Source organism: Pantherophis guttatus, chromosome 2, assembly GCF_059756535.1.
Source record: "Pantherophis guttatus breed Tessera chromosome 2, ASM5975653v1, whole genome shotgun sequence".
NCBI classification, from domain to species: Eukaryota; Metazoa; Chordata; class Lepidosauria; order Squamata; family Colubridae; genus Pantherophis; species Pantherophis guttatus.
The window spans coordinates 211,179,318-211,198,690 of NC_142064.1; the positions used below are offsets into that span (position 1 = coordinate 211,179,318).

Sequence of the window (19,373 nt, forward strand, 5' to 3'; positions counted from 1 at the left end):
TGGCCCCCAGGGGGAGAGCCTTCTCTGTGGGGGCACCTACCATCAGAGATACGGAGGATCCCGGATTTGCGCACTTTCCGCCGTGCCCTCAAAACATTTTTATTCCAGCAAGCTGGTCTGGCCTAACCTCCCTTTTAAATTGTTTTAAATTTGTTTTATAAATTGGAGTGTTTTAAATTTGTTCGTGGGCCGAAGTGTGTAATGTTTAAAGTGCCTGGTAGCTCACTAGACTGATAGCTTTGTGATTAACACCAGCTGTCTGCAATTACTGTAAGTTCGAATCTCACCAGGCTCAAGGTTGACTCAGCCTTCCATCCTTTCTAAGGTAGGTAAATTGAGGACCCAGTATGTGGGGGCAATAAGCTGACTTTGTATAAATATACAAAAGTATGAAGGCTATTGCTTAACGCATTGTAAACTGCCCTGAGTCTCCGGAGAAGGGCGGCATATAAATCATTTTTTTTTAAAAAAATGTATTTTTAAATGGTTTTTTTAACGTTTGTATTATGTGTATTTTATCTCTTGGCTGTTCACCGCCCTGAGTCCTTCGGGAGTAGGGCGGTATATAAATTTAATAATAATAAAAAAGATTTGGCTGTTTTGGCATGTGACATAGATACCTTTACCTTTCCTGATTTTTGCTGTAGTGAATAGTGAGGATACTTCGAGAGTTTGATATCCCAGTTTGAAGAGAGGCTTCCTCAAACTAACCTGCTGCCTTTTTTTTTTTTTTTGCTGTTTTAATAATGTACTGCCCCCTTAATATCCTAATTCTGATTTGACATCTGTGGAGCGGAGGGGGATGTGTGTGGTCTTAGGGGACTTGGCAGGGAAGCATGACATATCATTCCTTTTATTGGAAGACTGTCAAAACCATTCCAGATGTGTGGTGAAGAAGGACTGTTTTCCACCAAGAGGCAACATAATTGAGGAATTAATGGAGTGGACTCCACATAAAGGCATGCTAATGGGAAAAAATCCAATGTTTTTGAGGGGTGGGAAGAGGCAGAATGTCTTATTGTTGCCTTCTACCCTAATCTGAATAATTATGTCCAGCCAAAATGCAACCAGGTGGAAAGGAAACCAAATGGAAGAGCAACAGTAGGACAATTCTCTTCTACTCTGTGCTTTGATCCTTGCAAACCTACATCTAAGAATGTATATGATGCCCAATGCAAAATACCCAATAGACTTTCTTGTGGACATGAGAAGTCAGTGTTCCCATTTACCTCTTTTTAGGAACGAATTTTAAAGTGCCTGTAGCATTGTGTGACCTGCTGTCATCATGGGCAATGCAGTTTTCCGAACAGAAGTGTTGAGTCTCAAGTAGAGATCTGCATTCTGCAAAGTTTAGGTATAAATCTTACCCCAGCACTTGACTATAATTTGCAGAGCTTTTGTGATGTTGGATATGCAAATTCTTCCACTGCAGTGATTATCAGAACAGGAAGTGAGAAGGGTTTCTTTTCATCCATCTGCATCTCCTACTTTTTATGCCTGAAATAAATAATCAGTGTGACTCCGACAGTAGAGTCTCATGGGTCTGGAAATTATTCATGGTAGCTGTAGCTTGCCCATCAAACCCCTTGTTTATAAGAACCTATTTTGTGGATCTTGACCCATGGCTGCCTTTTTTATCATACAGTTTTGGAGACCACTTTGCACACTTGGGATCTCTTCTGCCTTTTATATTACTTGTGTCTTCCTAGCATTGTGCCCTTCATAAAAAGGAGAAATAAAAAAAAAATGCCTGTGACAGACGGGAGCCTTCACCATTAACTCCTATGTATCTGATAGCTGAAAATGCAAATGATCTAGTAATGACAGTCAAGGAGCATTGTGAAAAAAAATGGGGCTAAGATGGAATATAAAGAAGACCACATTAATGGCAATAGGTAGAACAACCTACCATAGAATTGACAATGAAGCTAAAGTAGTGGATAGTTTCTGCTTTTTAGGATCAGTCACGAACAGTAAAAAAACCAGCAGTCAGACTAGCATTTAGTAAGGCAGCCATGAATGCCTTGAAAAAGATATCCAAATAATATGACGTGTTTATCATATCATTTGTACCATTTATCATACGTGGCTACAAAGATCAGAATAAGGCAAAGCCATGGCCTTCCCTTTGTCACTCTATGGAAGCAAAAGTAGAAGAAGCAGAACAGGATGAATATTCACACTTTTGAACTTTGACATTGGAAAAGTCTCCTGAGAACACTGTGGACAACCAAAAAGAAAGCAAACAAAGGGATCATTGAGCAAATGAGCCCAGAGTTTTCCCTCATGACACAAACAACCAAATTTAAATTATCCTGCTTCAGACACATTATGTAAAGATCTAGCTCTCTAAAAAAGTCCCTAATGTTGACAGAAGTGGAAGGAAAGAGAAGATGACAACTAGTTACGAGATGGCTGGATTTGATTACAGTGACAATGAATGCACTAAAGAATGAGGCTAAGGGCAGAAGATAGATACAGAAAATCTATCTATGTGGTTGCCAAAAGTTAACACTGGCTTGATGGCACATAGTCAGTCAGTCATATATAGTAGGACAGTAAGGCAATCTTGGCGTTGTACTTTAAGAGAACAAAACATACAAAATGCTACCACAGTCATGTCATGGTGAAGAAGGCAAGTCAGAAATGTCCAGCTCTCAATAATGGGGCGTAAATGTTTTAATTTTAAAATTGAGTCATTAAATTCATTTGTATTTCCCTTAATTTCCCCGTTTCCTCTTCATGCACTCCCAAATTGTAGTAGTGGATTGATTTTTAAAAATTGTTTTATTTATTAAATTTATTGGCCACCCATCTTACTACAGGGTAACTTGGAGGTAATCTTGAACGGCTTTGGGACTGCAGATTGTCCATCCTATGGAGAGATTCAGAGTAGGCTTCTTCTGGAATAAGCTTTAAACTGGGCTGCAGTAGTTGAGTCTTTTTTTCAGGATAGCAAGAAGGTGCACCAAATGATTAAATGCTAAGCCAAGATGATGAGGGTGAAATGAAGTCTGCCAGAGCCGAATCTGGTATGTGGGGAGCAGGCTGAGGTCAGGATTGGTTGTTTATCTCCTTCCAATTTATAATTGCTCAACAACTTCTCCCACATGTCATCCTGTTTGCCTCCCTCCCTCCCTCCTTCGTTCTACTGCTATGATTTATGCAGAAAACTTATAGGAAAGGAGAAGATGTTGCTTGGATTTAGAGAGGCAAAATGAGGCAGGGAAAGCAAGCTACTGAAACAAAGGCATTGCAAGGAAGGCACAATTTAGCAAGAACAGGTTAATGAAATAAAATTGTGTCTGAGAATTTGGCTGGAGGTGCAGAGCCTGGCAATGAATTTCAATAATTCCCGAGTCAGACCTGAGCAATCCTGTTAGGTATTGCGAAATATTCCGTAGTCAGATTCTTACAGCCAGTGCTGATTTAAAAGGTCAGAGATATATGGTCTGGTTTATCCTCCTGTGTACTAAGGGTCATAAATACACAATTATAGTTCGTATAATACTTCCAGCCCAGTCAGAGAAACAGCTGATGAATGCCTAGGAAGCCAACTGGAATGCTGCTCTCCAAGGATGCTTTCTGTATTGGCATGCCTGTTAACAGCTGGGAACTATTCAGCATGACAAGCACCTGACTCCAAGCTCACCATCTTCAGGGGCAAAAACAGATAGATTTCCTGCATATGCCAAACAATTCCTTTGGGGATTTCTCCTCCCCAGGCTTGTATTTTCTCATCACTATACAGCAGAACAATTACGTTGTGCAATTGACACTAACCATCTGACTTGACAGAGGCCTCTTCTCACAAAGACTGTTTCCATCTTTAAAAAAAAAAACCCTTCATTATACAGTATTTACAACAGAGGAGATGTTAATGCAGTGAATTCCACAGTGATGATAGTAACATTCATGAATATGTGTGATGTTTATATATTGTAATATCACATCCTCCCGACCTTGGTCAGTCGTATTTAACAAGAGAAAGCTCAAATAAATTTCAATCTGCAAATATTTTTCTGTAACGAGTAGACTATCGAGAAGAAAAATAAATACAGATGGTATTCTTTCGCAGATATTGTATCTCTTCCTACGTTGAAGAACAGCAGGCAACATGCTTCATCAATTTGGTGGTTTCTAACTGGGCTACATCTCATGATGAGCATTTTTTATTTATCACCATGTCAGCTGCTTTGACCATTAGGCACATTGAAACTTCTCATTACCCAAAAGCATCATGGCCTTTCTGAATGTGGGTGAGGAACACACCTGAAGAGCATTTGCTGGGCTTCAGCTTTTTATAAAGGTTTTTGAAGGGTCCTTGGTGCTCTCTGAGCCTGGTTATTAGGTTGCAGACATTTCAGGGGTGGGTTCTACTTACCTTTACTACTGGTTTGCAACGGGAGCATCTGCGCATGCGCAGATCATCCATGATGACGTCCGGGAGAGTGGGCGGAGCCTCCCGCCGCTTTTACTACCGGTTCACAAGAACCAGACCGAACTGGGAGCAACCCACCATTGAGAGATTTCATTACCAAACTAGGTAATTTCATCTAATAACTAGTGATTATAAGTAATGATTTTGTCTAGTTTGGGGTATGAAAATTGGCAAGCAAACAACAAAACTCAGAGAGCACCAAGGACTCATTTCAACTCTGAACTACAAATACTCTCCTTTATTGGTAAAAAGGGCTTTTAGTCAGTATTTCTAGTTTCTCTTTTTATAAAACCCTGTGTGCTCTTCTTTCATCTTTCTCCCCACATTTCTTTTCCTGACTTTCCCCCACAGTGTTCCAAGACCTCAAATCTACTCCAGCTTTCAGCAGCCACAGATAAGACTCATTCTGCAACTGTCAGGGAGTTCTCCTTTGTCACACAATTGACTGCTTTATAGAGCATTCATCCTTTAGCCTTTTTATCAGCCTTAAAAAATCCTTCTGTCTTCACTCCCAGATAATGGCAACTCCTTCCAGCCTTTCAGATGGAGGACCCAGCTTTCCTAGCAAGAAAAAATTCTTGGGAAGCTGTCAGAGAGTAAAAAAAAGATGGCCCCTCCTAAGCATAGGTGTTAATTTTCCAGGTTTAAACCCCATCCTTTTTACCAGCCATATTGCTGCTGAGACAAGGTGGATGTAACAAATACTATCTTTCTAGCCGTCCCCTTCTTGTTCCTAACCAAAGTAGAAAACTGAACCAAGATTGTTTATACTGTATCCAATTTCCCTGACATGAAGCCATTTGCTTCTTGACAAATTCAGTATATATCAAGAGTGGAAACTTTTGTAGCAATTGATTTAGAGAAATCCTCCTTTATAATTCCTCTCCCCTGGCCCCCCACTTCTGTCCCTGAAACTTGTGAAGTTTGTGAAATTGAAAAAGATTAATTTTGTCATCTTGCAGTACTTTCTTAGGTCTTACTCAGATGATGTTAGAACACCATTTGCAGGCCCTACACCTTCCCTGAAACTAGAGTTCTTGGAGTTCTGTTACAACTGAGTTGGAGTTCTCTTACAACGAAGCTCAGAGAACACCAAGGACTTCACAGTTCTTGGAGTTTATGCCAAGTATGAAAATTCTCAGATTTTGTGGTTCTCAGTTTCAGAAGTGTGTGCTTTTTTTAAACTAAGAAAGATGTTTAATGAGTAAGAATAACACATTACAAGATTATATTGCTTTTTAAAAAATACATTTTTTTAAAAAAAAATGGGATTTAGCAGATTTTCTGAGATACTAGTTGAATCTATTACTGTTGTCTGGCATGAACTGATTTATATAAGAAATGTATTTGTCATTTGACTTGCACTAGAAAATTAACAATGCGGCCTCTCTTCATTTTATAACACAAAAAATTAGCAAAAATTATATGCATGTGTGAATATCTTTCTATGCAAAACAGGACCACAAGAAAAGGTTATAATTTGGATAGTTTCTATTGAGCATTCCAGTCTCCAGCCCTGCCCTTCTCTGTTCCAGTTCTTTTCCCACCTACTTTTTATTCTTTCCAACCCAAAAGAATGTTGGAAAAAATATGTAAAGGGGCTCAGGACTGCCTGCCCATCTGTGGGTCAACATGGTAATGCTAAAACAACAACAACTAAGCAGAATAGGATTAAATTTGATGTAGCTGGAGAAGTCAATAAAAGATAGACTAAGCTTGAAAAATCAGCCATATCTGGCAACGTGGCTATGGAGAAAAAAAATTGATTGATGTACATACATTGGGCGGGGCTTTGATGGCTGCCATTTTGGTCCACTTGGCTCCCTTTTTGCAGATGGTTCTGTGGAGCAGAGCAGAGGGCAGAAGTTCTTGAATGTGGCTGATTGCTCCATTCTAAGACCCTTCTCTCCCCTTTTCTGGCCTTGTGATCTGGAGGAAATTTCCCCTTTAGTGGTCCCCCCCCCTTTGTAGTTTTACAACCTTTGAGTTTTGGGATTTTGAGAGGGCTCCATAAAGATTCCTACTCACCTGAATTAGACAAAAATAGAGGGAACAATACAAGTTTGCAGTTTAATGAAGTTCTAAAGTTTCTCATCCTGAGAAAATCACAATCACAATTTAAAGCAAAGAAGAGTAGAGAGATCCTGGAGTAAACAGAATATATATATTTAAAGATATACATTCTTAGGTTGAGTAAGATTTTGGAGTACAACTAAGCATTTCTGCCAAAATCTTCATGGAAAAGAGGAATTTTGTAAAGGCATTTAGGGAAAACAAGGCACTGATATGCCACAAGGAAGAGGGGGGCAATTTATTCTCCAAAGCACCTGAAGGCAGGACAAAAAGCAATGGATGGAAACTAATCAAGGAGAGAACCAACCTAGAACGCAGGAGAAATTTCCTGACAGTTAGAAGAGTTAATCAGTAGAATGACTTGGCTCCAGAAACCATGGATGCTCCAACACTGGAGATTTTTAAGAACAGATTGGACAACAATTTGAAACGGTAGAGGGCCAGGATGGTGAACCTATGGCATGCGTGCCACAGGTGGCATGTGGAGCCATATCTGTGGGCACGCAAGTGTTGCCCTAGCTCAGGTCCAGCGCACATGAGTGCGCCGGCCAGCTGATTTTCCGGCCTTCCTGGCCCACCGGATGTCAGGAAACAGGATATTTCTGGCCTCTGGAGAGTCTCTGGGGGGGGGGAGGGCATTTTTGCCCTCGCCAGGCTCCAAGAAAGCCTCTGGAACTTGGGGAGGTGAAAAATGGGCCTACCAGGCCCAACAATAACCTTTTTGCCATCGCGTGCAAAAGCGGGGGGAGGGTGGGGGTTGTGTGTGCATGTGTGGGGGGTTGGGGCATGGAGGGCATTGAATTATGGGTGTAGGCACATGTGCGCATGAGCCCCCTGCTCCCCCCTCTTTTGGCATGCGATGGCAAAAGGGTTAGCCATCACTGGTATAGGGTTTCCTGCTTGAGCAGAAGGTTGGACTAGAAGACTTCCAAGATCCCTTCCAACTCTGTTATTTGGTTATATCTTCATATCAGCTTTTGCATTCAGTATGAATTCAGTAAACTAGTTCTTATGATTTGATTATGAGTCTGTTATTCAACTGCAATTGGCTACAGTCATATAGCACACCAAGCTATAACTATGGTTTACAAACTACAGTAGGTGGGCTTATAAAACACACTAAGCCAAAAATCAAGCAAAACACATTATGCCTTTGTCTGATCTGCAGACCTGCTAATTAGTCAGTAGGTTGCTTGCCATGTTGTGCAAATGCACTGCAAACCCCTTTCTATGGTTAATATATAAATCACTGAGCCATGTAAAGAAAGAAAATTGGGGGGAATTATACTATGATTCAATTGACTATGATAAGTGGTAGGGAGATAATATTGGTTTAAATGTTGCCTCCAAAGATCCTATAGAGTAACTTTTTGTGTCTATCTAAATATTCAGCAACTGACCCATATACTATATTTGCAAAAAAACCATGAGAAAATTCTGTTGGAAAGAATGAGACTTTAATTGCAGCAAATTCTCGGCCACTTGTTTTAACTCACTTGTTGCTACTCCCATTTGTTGAATTGTGCCAAGCAATGACTTACCCAAGCTATGTGGTACAGAGAGCATCTTCTATTTCAACTTATTTGTCCTAACTTTTTTGTTTTGTCATTTTATTCCTGTCTCTTAGATCTCCTGGCCACTAACCGCTCAGTCCTGTTTCTTGGTCACCGGGGAAGTTTAGACTTTCGCTCCCTGTACCTAGATGAATACCGTGATCGCCTATTCATTGGAGGAAAGGACACCCTTTACTCGCTTCGGCTAGACCAAACCAATATGGATGTTAAGGAGGTAATGCTCTTAAAATGGATTGTTTACAGTCAGGTATTTGTAATAGTACTGATTATTTACATAGAAAAAATTAAAATGGCTCCCCATAGACATTCTTCATGGTGGCTTTTGAAAGGAGAACAATCTATTGCTTCTCATAGAACGTAACATGAGAGAAGCCAGAGACTATGGCTTATGTATGACCATCAAATGACCTCAGTACTCAGCTGAGATTGGAACTAAAATTTCACTGTTCATGCTATAATTTAGGAATGTATTTATCATATGGTTTTATTAGTGATTAGCATCTAACTGACCTTGTCTGTACTCCAAGCTAAGCAGGCTCAAGCCTGGGTAGTAACAATAGAACTTAAGACATATACCGCTTCACAGTGCTTTACATCCCCCTCTAAGCAATTTACAGAGTCAGCCTATTGTCCCCAACAACCTGGGTCCTTATTTTACCGACCTCAGAAGGATGGAAGGCTGAGTCAATCTTGAGCTGATGAGACTCGAACTGCCAAACTGTAGTCAGCCGGCAGTCAGCAGAAGTCGCCTGCAGTACTGCATTCTAACCACTGCGCCACCACAGTTTTACCTGGTGAATGGAAAGCTACGATTGAAACCTAGACTGGGAAACCTAGACAAGCTCAGCAAAGTCAAAGGAAACTTCAGTTTGAATAATCTTGTAAGAATCTGACTAGTTGGAGACCTACTGTGGAGAAAAAGATGACCTTTTGGCAGTAGGGATAAATAGGGCTAAGGTAGAAGAGAAGAAGACTTCAAATCCTAGGTTTTAGGCAGAAGGACTGGAAACAGCCATCTGTGTCATTAATGGGAACTTTTTTTGCAAATTGTTGATATACTAAGAGTTTGCTTTTATACTTTTGTTTATTAATCTTAGTTCTATATTTCCCTCTTGCTGGCCAGTTTAAATATTATTGGGAAAACTTGCCATAAAATGTATACTTAACATTAGTCTTCCACATGGTAATAGTCAAGTGCCTCTACAAGCACATTGAGTTGTGTTTGTTTTTATATTTTTATTAAAGAAATGTTTAACATGATAAAAACAATATAAATTTTAGAAAAGAAATAATGAATAGATAAGAAAGAAAATTAAAAAAAGAATGCAGAAAATAATGAAAAAGCAAACACTACAAAAAATGGCTCCCAGTCTTCTTAGCAGTTATTATAGATGCTTTTATAATTTGTCCTCTCTCTCTAAATTTATAGCATAATTTCCTGCTTAACAAAGTCTACCCTTTCTAATCAAAAGTTAATTTCCCTCTTCTTTTGCAAAAAGTCCATAAGGGGTTTCCAATCATGAAAGATGATTATTTGTCTTTTCCTAATCAAACAGGTCAATTTTGTCTTCCATTTTAATTCTGTTATTTTTAGCAATCATTCCTCCATTGTGGATATTTCAGAGTCTTGCATATTGACTTTTATTTGTCTCTGTGTGTGGTTTTAAATGTGCTCATTGAGTGTTGCTCTAGCATGACCAAGCACTTTTCAGTAGTTTTAGATCAGGATATTAAATCATCCCTAGAGGAGATTTTCTTCCATAGAAGTCGACACTTGAGATGGACAGAAGGAGCTCTGCAAAGTCAGACTTAAGTTCTGGTAGAGTTAAGAGCAGAGCGAACTTTATTAAATAGAAGCCAGAAATGTGACACCAGATTGGATAGATGGATGAGGGTTTTGCAAAACATACAGCCTTCAAGAGATTATATTGCAATTAAAATAATTGAAAGCATGGGAAGCTGAGACACAATCAGGTTTTGAGTAATTTATAGAAGTTTACAAAAGGATTTCTGCTATACATGTTAAATGAGTAAATCAACTGCTAGGTCAACCTTAGTATAAATTGAGATAGGAAATGAGATCTGACGGGCTAGGAATTTTTAGTACAAGTACTATGCAAACTTCTTAATGGTAATTGTTCTGTTTCTTTATTCATTAATTCTGTGAGATAGGCCATTAACACTTTCATAAGCCTATAAAGAAAAAAATCAAGACTATCTAGAGGGAATCTGGCCAATGAGAAATTAAATCCAGAATTTTTTGCTCTTTTGGTCCAGCCAACATTGTTTTCTCTAAATCATGCATGTTGAAGAGAATTGCTTGATCCCATTTGTGCAAAGATGTATATTCAGTGGAAGCTATTTGCAAATGCATAAAGCTGCAACTTCAAGGTAAATTATGGACTGTGTCCCATTTGTTCTTTGTGGGATCACTGCAAATGCACAGAACTAAATATATTCTATGACTAATGTAACAGGTTTAGTCAAGATAGAGTTTCCCATTGAAGCTTGTCTTCTTTGTATCATTGGTCTCTGCCTGGCCCACATGAGTCACAACAAACTTTTCCTCCAGTCCATGTAAAGATGTAATATAAAGTTATTCTGCCTAAATCTGGTTTTAGTGAATCAGTCAATAAAAGAAAAATGATTTCATTAATCTGAAGAATATAATAGCTGCAGTGACAACAGAAGAAACCTAATTATATCTATATGTACTGAACCTAGACTGAAGAGATTCATGTGTGTGGATGTTTGGGAGAAGAGGGAATGCAATAGATAATCTCTGAGTGTGCAGCTATATATGTCTTGGAATTAGTTCTGCTTTCTTTAATCTGGTTCCATCCAGTGGTGGGTTGCTACTGGTTGGCTCCAAATTGGGTAAACTGGTAGTGGCAACAGTGGGAGGCTCCACCTACCTGCCTGGACATCTCTGCGCATGCGCAGAAACTTCTGAGCATGTGCAGAAATGCCGCACACGTACATAAGCACCTGCACGCCCGTGCGCGCACAGGTAGCAACCGAAATTGAAACCCACTACTGGTTCCATCTAGATGTTTTTGGTTTTAATTCTCATAATCACTAGCCAGTGTCATCATTAGCCATGCTAGATGGAAGGTTATAGAGGTTGGTCTACTGCAAGGCTGTCAAACTCACGTCATCATGGCGGTGTCACGTGATGTATTGGGACTTTTTTTCCCCTTCGCTAAATTGGGCGTGGGAGTGGCCAGTGTGTGACACATCTGCCCCATGGGCCAGGAGTTTGACAGCCCTGGTCTACTGTAAAGAGGAAGTCTTCATTAACAGCTTTGAAAAAAGTAGGAATCCAGCATGTAGGGAATAAAGATTCATAACCTATAGTTGCATTTGATCAGATACTATTTTGACTTTCCGCTAAATGGCCCAGCCAGGGATGTGTTTGTCTTCTCTTCAGTTTTTATATGTAAAGAAAGGACATCTAAAACAACTTAGGTTTTGAAGCAGGAAGGATCACCAATAAGATCAGGGGTACTTCTGAACTGGTTTTATAGAGTTATCTGTTGAAAAATGTTCATTTTTCCCTTTAGATCAATTCCATCATGATCTTATGAGACATCCTGGTTTACTCTGCTCAAATGTTGCATTAGTTGTGATTACTTGATATTTACTTGGATGCCTAAATGGAGTCATACACTATTATTCATTAATGTTGATCGTTTCAGTTTTTGGTACTTCGGTTTTAAAATGCGGCAGCTGAAAGCCAAAATTATGATTTTCATTTCAGATAGCCTTCAGGCTTTTGTATTGCTTACCCTACTGACCTACAGGAGTTCATCCCTGTTCGTATTTTATTAATAAAAGACATTGAGACAAACTCATATGATATAGTATATGGGACAAGAGCAAATTTATTCTTCTTAATTATATAGCTTGGCTTCTTATGGCCATTTTGAAAGGAAGATTTTGAGCACCACTGCATTTGGATGAAATCTTAGCCAGTTGTAAACTGTTAAGGTTTTTAGAAATAGCAATTTGTCATTTATGCATACCTAAGTTCCTGAGACCACACAAAAGAGAAATTAAAAGTCAACATTTATTCCTCTACACTTCTTTTTAAAAATGAATGTTTCTCTACAATTCTCTGCCAGCTCATCCGCCAGTAAAACAAACTTTATAAATCAGGTCTTGGCTTGCATAAACAAGTAGGGATAAAAGTGCCAAATTGTGGGGTCAGGTTAGGGTTAATCAGAAGTCCCTTATTTAAGATTTTATCTTAATTCTCTCTTGTGTCATGAAACTACAGCTCAATAACATAATTACTATGTTTTTGTTTCAGATAAAACAATCCCAGAGACTCCTTTATATTTGAAATATTGAGATAGCCTCTTAAGTTCATTATCTCAGAGTAGATAGATGAATTGATTAATTCCAAGCAGCATAATAAAATTTAGTTCTATTAACATTGAACTGTGCTGTCCTGCTCTCCCTCCCTCCCTCCGCCCTCTTTCTCTCTCCCGCCCTATCTCTCTCTCTCACAACACACAAACACACACACACACACACATGTTAGGAGTCTTTACTAAGACTTCCAAGGCCAAATTAATACTCCCCAGCAATCCCCTTCGCCAACACCAGCATACCCCCAATGTATTCAACAGGCTACTCAAGAGAAGCCAGCACCAGTCCACAGTGCAAAGGCAAGGCAAATCCACTAGGCAAAGACAAGTCCAGAATTCCAGAGGCATGATCCGAAGTTCAAGGTACAGAATCCAGTCTGAGAGTCAAGACAAGAATCACAAAGGCTAAGAACACACAGCAAGGAAACGGACACGTTGTTCCCAGCATCGTTACAATCCACTTGCTGAACTAAATAGCTGCTTCCCGCATCTCGCCCCATCAAGAGGGACAAGGCTGCCACCTCACAAGTAGCCTGGCTGACCTTTATTGTACTTGTCTCCTCTCAGTCCTATGTGCTCTTGGATTGGGAGGAGGAGGCAGTTCTTCCTGATATCTACTGACCAGCTACAGCTGTGTGCCTTCTTTATCCGAAACCTCTGGGCTTCCCAGCTGCAAATGTGCCACTCCTGTTCTCCTAGCTCATTCAGTTGCTCCACTGTGCTTGGCCCCTCTGCTTCTGGCTCATAGCCTCTGGCAGCCTCCAGATGTTCCTCCACATCTCCCCCAACATCCCTGGATCCTGCTGTTCCTTGTCTGAACTAACATTTGGGGAAGCGTCTGAGGACCCATCACATGAACTTTCTTTTCTTTTTTTTTCATGTTTTCTAGTTTCATTCTCTAGTTTTCACTTTTGATGATTCTAACATTTCTTATGAATGATCTAATTTCTGGTCCATTTTCTTAGCCTTGTATTCCTTCCATTGCCTTGCTTTCCCCTTCATCATCCTCGAGAAACCCTTAATGTTGCTTCTGAGCCTTGCTATGCACAACCCCCTCAACTTGCAAGCCATAGCCAGTGCATGTAAAGCCAACCTGCTTTCCTTTGTTTTGTTTGCACCAATTGCAAATCACAACCACTTTTAAGAATCTGTTACTGCTGGTTGACTGAGTGTGAAATGTGAACCAGGAGGCAGGAAGTATGGTTGATGATGGGCAGTCAATCTGCCAATAAAAAAAAAAAAACCTTCAGGAGAAACATGCTTGCTTGAGTATTCCACCCACAATAGAAGCATGAGAGAGTTTTAAAAGCTGATTTTCTGCTTTTGGAAAGAATCTGGATTTTTTTTGGCTGCTTGTAACCTATCTATGATTTTGCAGCTGGTGGCATGAGATAGACGGGACCATGTCAATGGTGGGTTCCAACCGTTACCACCGGTTCTCTTCCTGCATGCACTTTGTGCACAATTGCTGCGTGCATGCTCGCTTCACTCGCATGCATGCCGAACTTGCATTCGTGCAAGCGCATTAGATTTCTGCCCAGCTAAGGCGCAGCAATCCACTCTGCCGCGCCTATCAGCTGGGCTAAAAAACAACAAATAAAGGTAGGTATAATGTGGGACGGGCGGAAGGGCCCAGCTCACAGTCAGAGAGAACCGGTTTGCTGACGTCACATCATCACCACTACCGGCTCGCCCGAACCGGGCTGAACCGGGAGCAACTCACCACTGGACCATGTCCAGTAGAAAATTGGGGTGGGAAATCTTGGTATGATAGGACTTGAGTATTTTCCTCTCTGGTGGATATGTGTTGTTGTCTTTTCCTTTCGCTGATTATTTTCTTCTTTATTTCTCTTTTTGTTTAGAGCTTGTTTTACTAAGTTTTTTTTTGACAGTCACTACATATGATTTATGATGCCTGATTATTCTGTATTTAACTTCATTCTGAGTTATTCTTTCTTCCCTTCTGCTGTTTTGTTTAAATTCTGTCATCACTTCAATAATGTTGTACCTCATGAGTTCTGTTCTTATTTTTGCTTGGTTCAACCATTTATCAATTGTCCACTTGTCTTTATGAATTTATTTGAATTACTCATTTTAATGACTGAGGTGGTTTTCCCCCCCTTGCCTCATCTCTTTATTTGCTCTTTTTGTGTTTTCGACTGCATTTGGCATTTATTACATAACATAAATAAAACACTCTTTGGTTTATACTTATTTTAGAGTTAAGATTATTGCTTGATTTGCTCCTTCTTCTGCAGAGAGAAACTATTTTTTCTATGTCAGTTCAGAGTGGAGAGTGCTTTGTTGAATCCAAGAGCACTCAGTCCAAAGAGCTGCTCCATCTGCTTGTTTGTCTGCTTGTGGTCACTTGCCTTAACATTGACAGAGATCTGTGGGGCTGGGTTGGGGGGAGATAAGTAAATTCAATAATATTATCTCTGGGAGAGTTTTATTCCTGGTAACTGGAACCAACTTTACAAAGATTTTTGATGTTTCCAAAATATCACTTAGAAAGTAGATCCTGAAATTTGGGATTTACTGAACTGAAACCACCCTTCTGACCAGGGGTGAAATCCAAAATTTTTCCCTACTGGTTCTGTGGGTGTGGCTTGGTGGGCATGGCAGGGGAAGGATATTGCAAAATCTCCATTCCCACCCCACTCCAGGGGAAGGATACTGCAAAATCTCCATTCCATCCCCTCCCCTCCTGGGGGAAGGATATTGCAAAATTTCCATTCCCACCTCACTCTGGGGCCAGCCAGGGGTGGTATTTGCCAGTTCGCTGAACTACTCAAAATTTCTGCTACCGGTTCTCCAGAACCTGTTAGAACCTGCTGGATTTCACGCCTGCTTCTGACTCAGAAGATTCCCCAGTCCCTAAGACATGTTCTTCAATTGATTTTGAACTCAAGTTTGTCTTCTTTTACAGATTTACTGGCCACCTCTTCCTGGGCAGAAAGAGGAATGCTTCCGGAAAGGAAAGGACTTAGTGGTAGGTCATCTCATTGCTTATAAAATGCTTATGCTAAATTTAATCTCCACTCTGTGATATATTTGAAATGCATTTGCAGTTTCTGAAAATGTCTGCAGTCACCTTGAACTCATTGGATTTTCTTTTTCAAAAGTTTCATTCAGTCCTTCTACCCAAATGATTCATCCATGGTTGAATATCACTCCCTGCCCTAAATTAAGGAAATTGCATTCTGTGGGGAAGGAGGAGATTAGGAATCTATTTCCTCACTTACCCACAGCGCAAACATGACTTGGTATCTGCTGTATCCTATGGCATTTTTCATCTGATGGTAGTTGCGTCTCAAACTGCCAACCTTCCGGTCCACAAGCCCAGCGTTTGAATTGCTAGGTCACCACATCCCTTGTGTACAAATAATATGGAATAAACTTTTAGTGCTTTGAGCTCAACTCCTATTCCTGGTTACTTGTGCCTGACTCTCATAGGGCTGTTATTGGATGCTCTTTATGATTTGGTGGCCATTATTTTTCTAAGATTATCTGATGTTAACTTCTCTTTTGAGTTTTTGTGAGCTTATGCTTGTGTCATCAGAAATAGTATCTAACACTCTTGTCTTTTCTTGGCTTCCCTGTGGATTGCTTCAGTTTTCCAAAACATTAGCATCTTCTCCAGTAACCTTTGTATTATACGTTCAAAATAGCATAGCTCCATCATTAGTGTTTCTAGGGAGTTGTCTAATCTTACTTAATCTAATCTTGAATGATCTGTTCTTTTTGTGGGCTAGGGTATTCTCAGCTTGTTCTCCAGCACCACCGTTTAAAGGCATTAGTACAATGTCATCAGAATGAGCTCCCAACTTGATTCTGATCTTATTCCTTGGGGTACTGTACTCTATACCTTTGAAGTTTGGGATTCTTATTACTGAAATTCCATCTTCCTTACAGATAGGGGAAGCAAGAACTAATTAGGTATTGATTGTAGAGCACATTCTCAGGAGACATCAAGCTGTCTACTGGATTGCATTTTGAGGTTAGATTCACTATAGATCTTATTTATTTATTTATTTATTTATTTTATTCGGTTTATATGCCGCCCTATCTCACAATGGACTCAGGGCGACTCACAACAATAAAACACAAGCCACAGTAAAAATAAAGACTAAAATCTAAAAAAAAATTAAAATTAACCCATTAAAACCCTTAAAACCCTGTCATCATTACTATGTAGTGCCTATTCTTTGCTTCTACATCATGCAAGCAATAATCTGAGACAAGGGGAGGGGAGAAATGTGGGGCCTATAAAGGCCCTGGGATCTTTTATTGACAGTCTATCTCACTGTAATGGTTCCCAAGAGTGAGTGTCACTCCCTTCAGCCTTATGGTATTTATTTTGCAGTCTGCAAAAAAAGCTGCAGGCTTTGAAGGGAGTCTTAAAATGCTCATTCTTTGCTTGTACAAACGCAAAGTGAAAAAATCCATTCTTTTAGTTACAGTATTATTAAAAAGTATTCTTTTCCCAGCATTTATGCTTTTAATGGGATACATGAGAACTTGACCAATGTTATCCAGAAGGAATAGATCAATAGAAACAATGATTACGCATAGAATACACCAGCTATTAAAGACCCACTAATGTAATTGAGTTAAAATGCCTTGTCTTCACTATCCTCCTTGTTAGTTAAAAGCATTGTTAGAATAATAAAAGAGGAAAATATATCCAGTTCTCCAGTACATTTTTAGACTGTGGCTTAGAGGTCCGATAACTCTTTCCATCAGCTTGTTGCCAGACACATTCTAGGTTTAACTTATAGTCTTTCCACTTATATAAAATGAAGGCTTACGTAATACACACCAAGAGTCATTAAGGAATATTGGATTTTTAGTTTTTCAAGGAACTCTTATTTTTATTTATCCATATTTATGTCCAGTGCTATTCAGTGGATAGCAATAGCAATAGCACTTAGACTTATATACCGCTTCACAGTGCTTTATAGCCCTCCCTAAGTGGTTTACAGAGTCACAATATTGCCCCCAACAATCTGGGTCCTCATTTTACCCACCTCAGAAGGATGGAAGGCTGAGTCAACCTTGAGCCGATGAGATTTGAACTGCCGAACTGCAGCTAGCAGTCAGCTGAAGTAGCCTGCAGTGCTGCGCTACCTCGGCTCTTATAGCTCGGATGGAGCTGAAGAACTGGGTGTTGGTACTGGATTTGATAACAGTGCAAAAAGAGCTTTGCTTCTTGCTTCTCTTGGGGTAAAAGAAGGAATAGAACAATTCTCTTGCTGCAGCTCTTGCTTTGATCCATCCCCTGTAGGAGGTGAGACACAGCTTATTAGAGCAGAGGCATTTTGATGCCAGATATTGTGAGGAGGGGAAAGACCACAATTAATCTGCATTTGTAATTTCAGGCTATTCTGCATTTTGTTGTATTAGAGTTTAATACTATCTGATTTTACATTTCAGTTGCCTTTTAACAATCATATAAATTATCCATCATAATTTGATTGTATGACCGCAGACAAATATAATATAAACAACTCTATAGCAAATGCCAATTTGTTTTCTAAACAATTATTCAAAGCCATTATTTTAAATTTCTCCCTTTTTACTTAGGCACTGTTGCTCAGCTATTTGGACTTTCAGTTCATCAGTAGGTGAATATGCTTGTAAGCACTTTGAACATCTTCTCTGTTTTAAGGTTTTTGAAACAACCAGGTGCCTATTGGATAAAGAGGAAAGAAGATGAAATAATAAGATGGATAAGGAAAACAAATACAATTCTTATTTTAAGGTGCTGCTGTTTTCCCCATTGAATTCTAGTACCATCTTTGCTGAAGAAAAGAAGTTTCTCCTGAAGTATATTAAAAAGGCTGAGAGTTACAAGAGTTTTCTAAACACCACAAATCAGCAAAATGGAAACAGGTTAATCATAGTTGACAGATTCATTAGAACTCTCCACGTCATAGAAAAATAGCAGTAGTACTAGAAGGAAGGGGAAGAAGGAAGGAGGAAGGAGAAAAGAAGAAGGAAGCTAAATCATGGGGAGAGAGTTGGATGCAGGAAAATAATTAGTTCAGGCCAGTCAACTTGGTACCTTCCAGATGTTTTGAGTTATAACTCACACAATCCCTTGCTGTTAGATATGGTGGTGTATATGCAGATATCTTTATTTTAGTTTTACAATATCTATAATTGTAATCTCGTTTGTAGCCTAGTCTGAGGAATAGGGAGCTCTTTGAAGCTGGGAATTTGAACCTTGAATTTCTGGATTCCTAAATCTTAATGGGAAATGAAAAAGACAGCCAGTGTGTTTAATAGTTGGGACCAGCACCAAGGAGATCCAGGTTATGTCCATCCTTAGCCATGGAATCCTGTTGGTTGGGGTTGTGGCAGTCATTCTTTGTCATTGACCTCCTTGGCGCTCTCTGTTTTCTTGCAGAGATTTCATTAACAACTAAATAACATCATCAATGCTAGCATGAAAATAACCAAGCTCAGAGAGCACCAAGGACTCCATAGCTCAACCCTGAGCTACAAATATTCTCTTCTATTGGTACCATTCTCTGTCAATCCAATGATTCTCCAGGGGTGGCTATTATTAGGATAAATTGAAAGGCAATCCCAGTGTAAGCAGCCAAAAAGGTGGGGTATAAATTCAATGAATAATTGCACTGTTTTTTTTTTATTTTTCTATGTCTAGGATTTTCAAGTATTATAAATTTAAAAATATAGCAAAATAATCTGACAAAAACATCATTCTGTAGGAAATTAATTTCAAATTTCAGTACATGCATAAATACAGCCGTAAATCTAGCATATTAGACCTGCAAATTTGTGCTAAATTACGTTCTTAAGGTATTGAATAAAATAAAATAAAAACCTGATATGACAAAATTTAAAATGCTTTAAATATGTTTTCCTCACTTTTGCCATCCAGAG

General features: G+C 39.4%; 1 protein-coding gene across 1 annotated transcript in view; it reads left to right on the top strand.

The window, feature by feature from the left end:
• The window catches only part of SEMA3G (semaphorin 3G), an 89,727-nt gene that overhangs the window by 28,810 nt on the left and 41,544 nt on the right, over window positions 1-19,373 (top strand). The window contains exons 2-3 of the mRNA XM_034439718.3: window positions 8,142-8,302; window positions 15,391-15,453. Of these exons, the coding sequence (XP_034295609.1) occupies window positions 8,142-8,302; window positions 15,391-15,453 (224 nt within the window). The remainder of the gene's footprint in view (window positions 1-8,141; window positions 8,303-15,390; window positions 15,454-19,373) is intronic.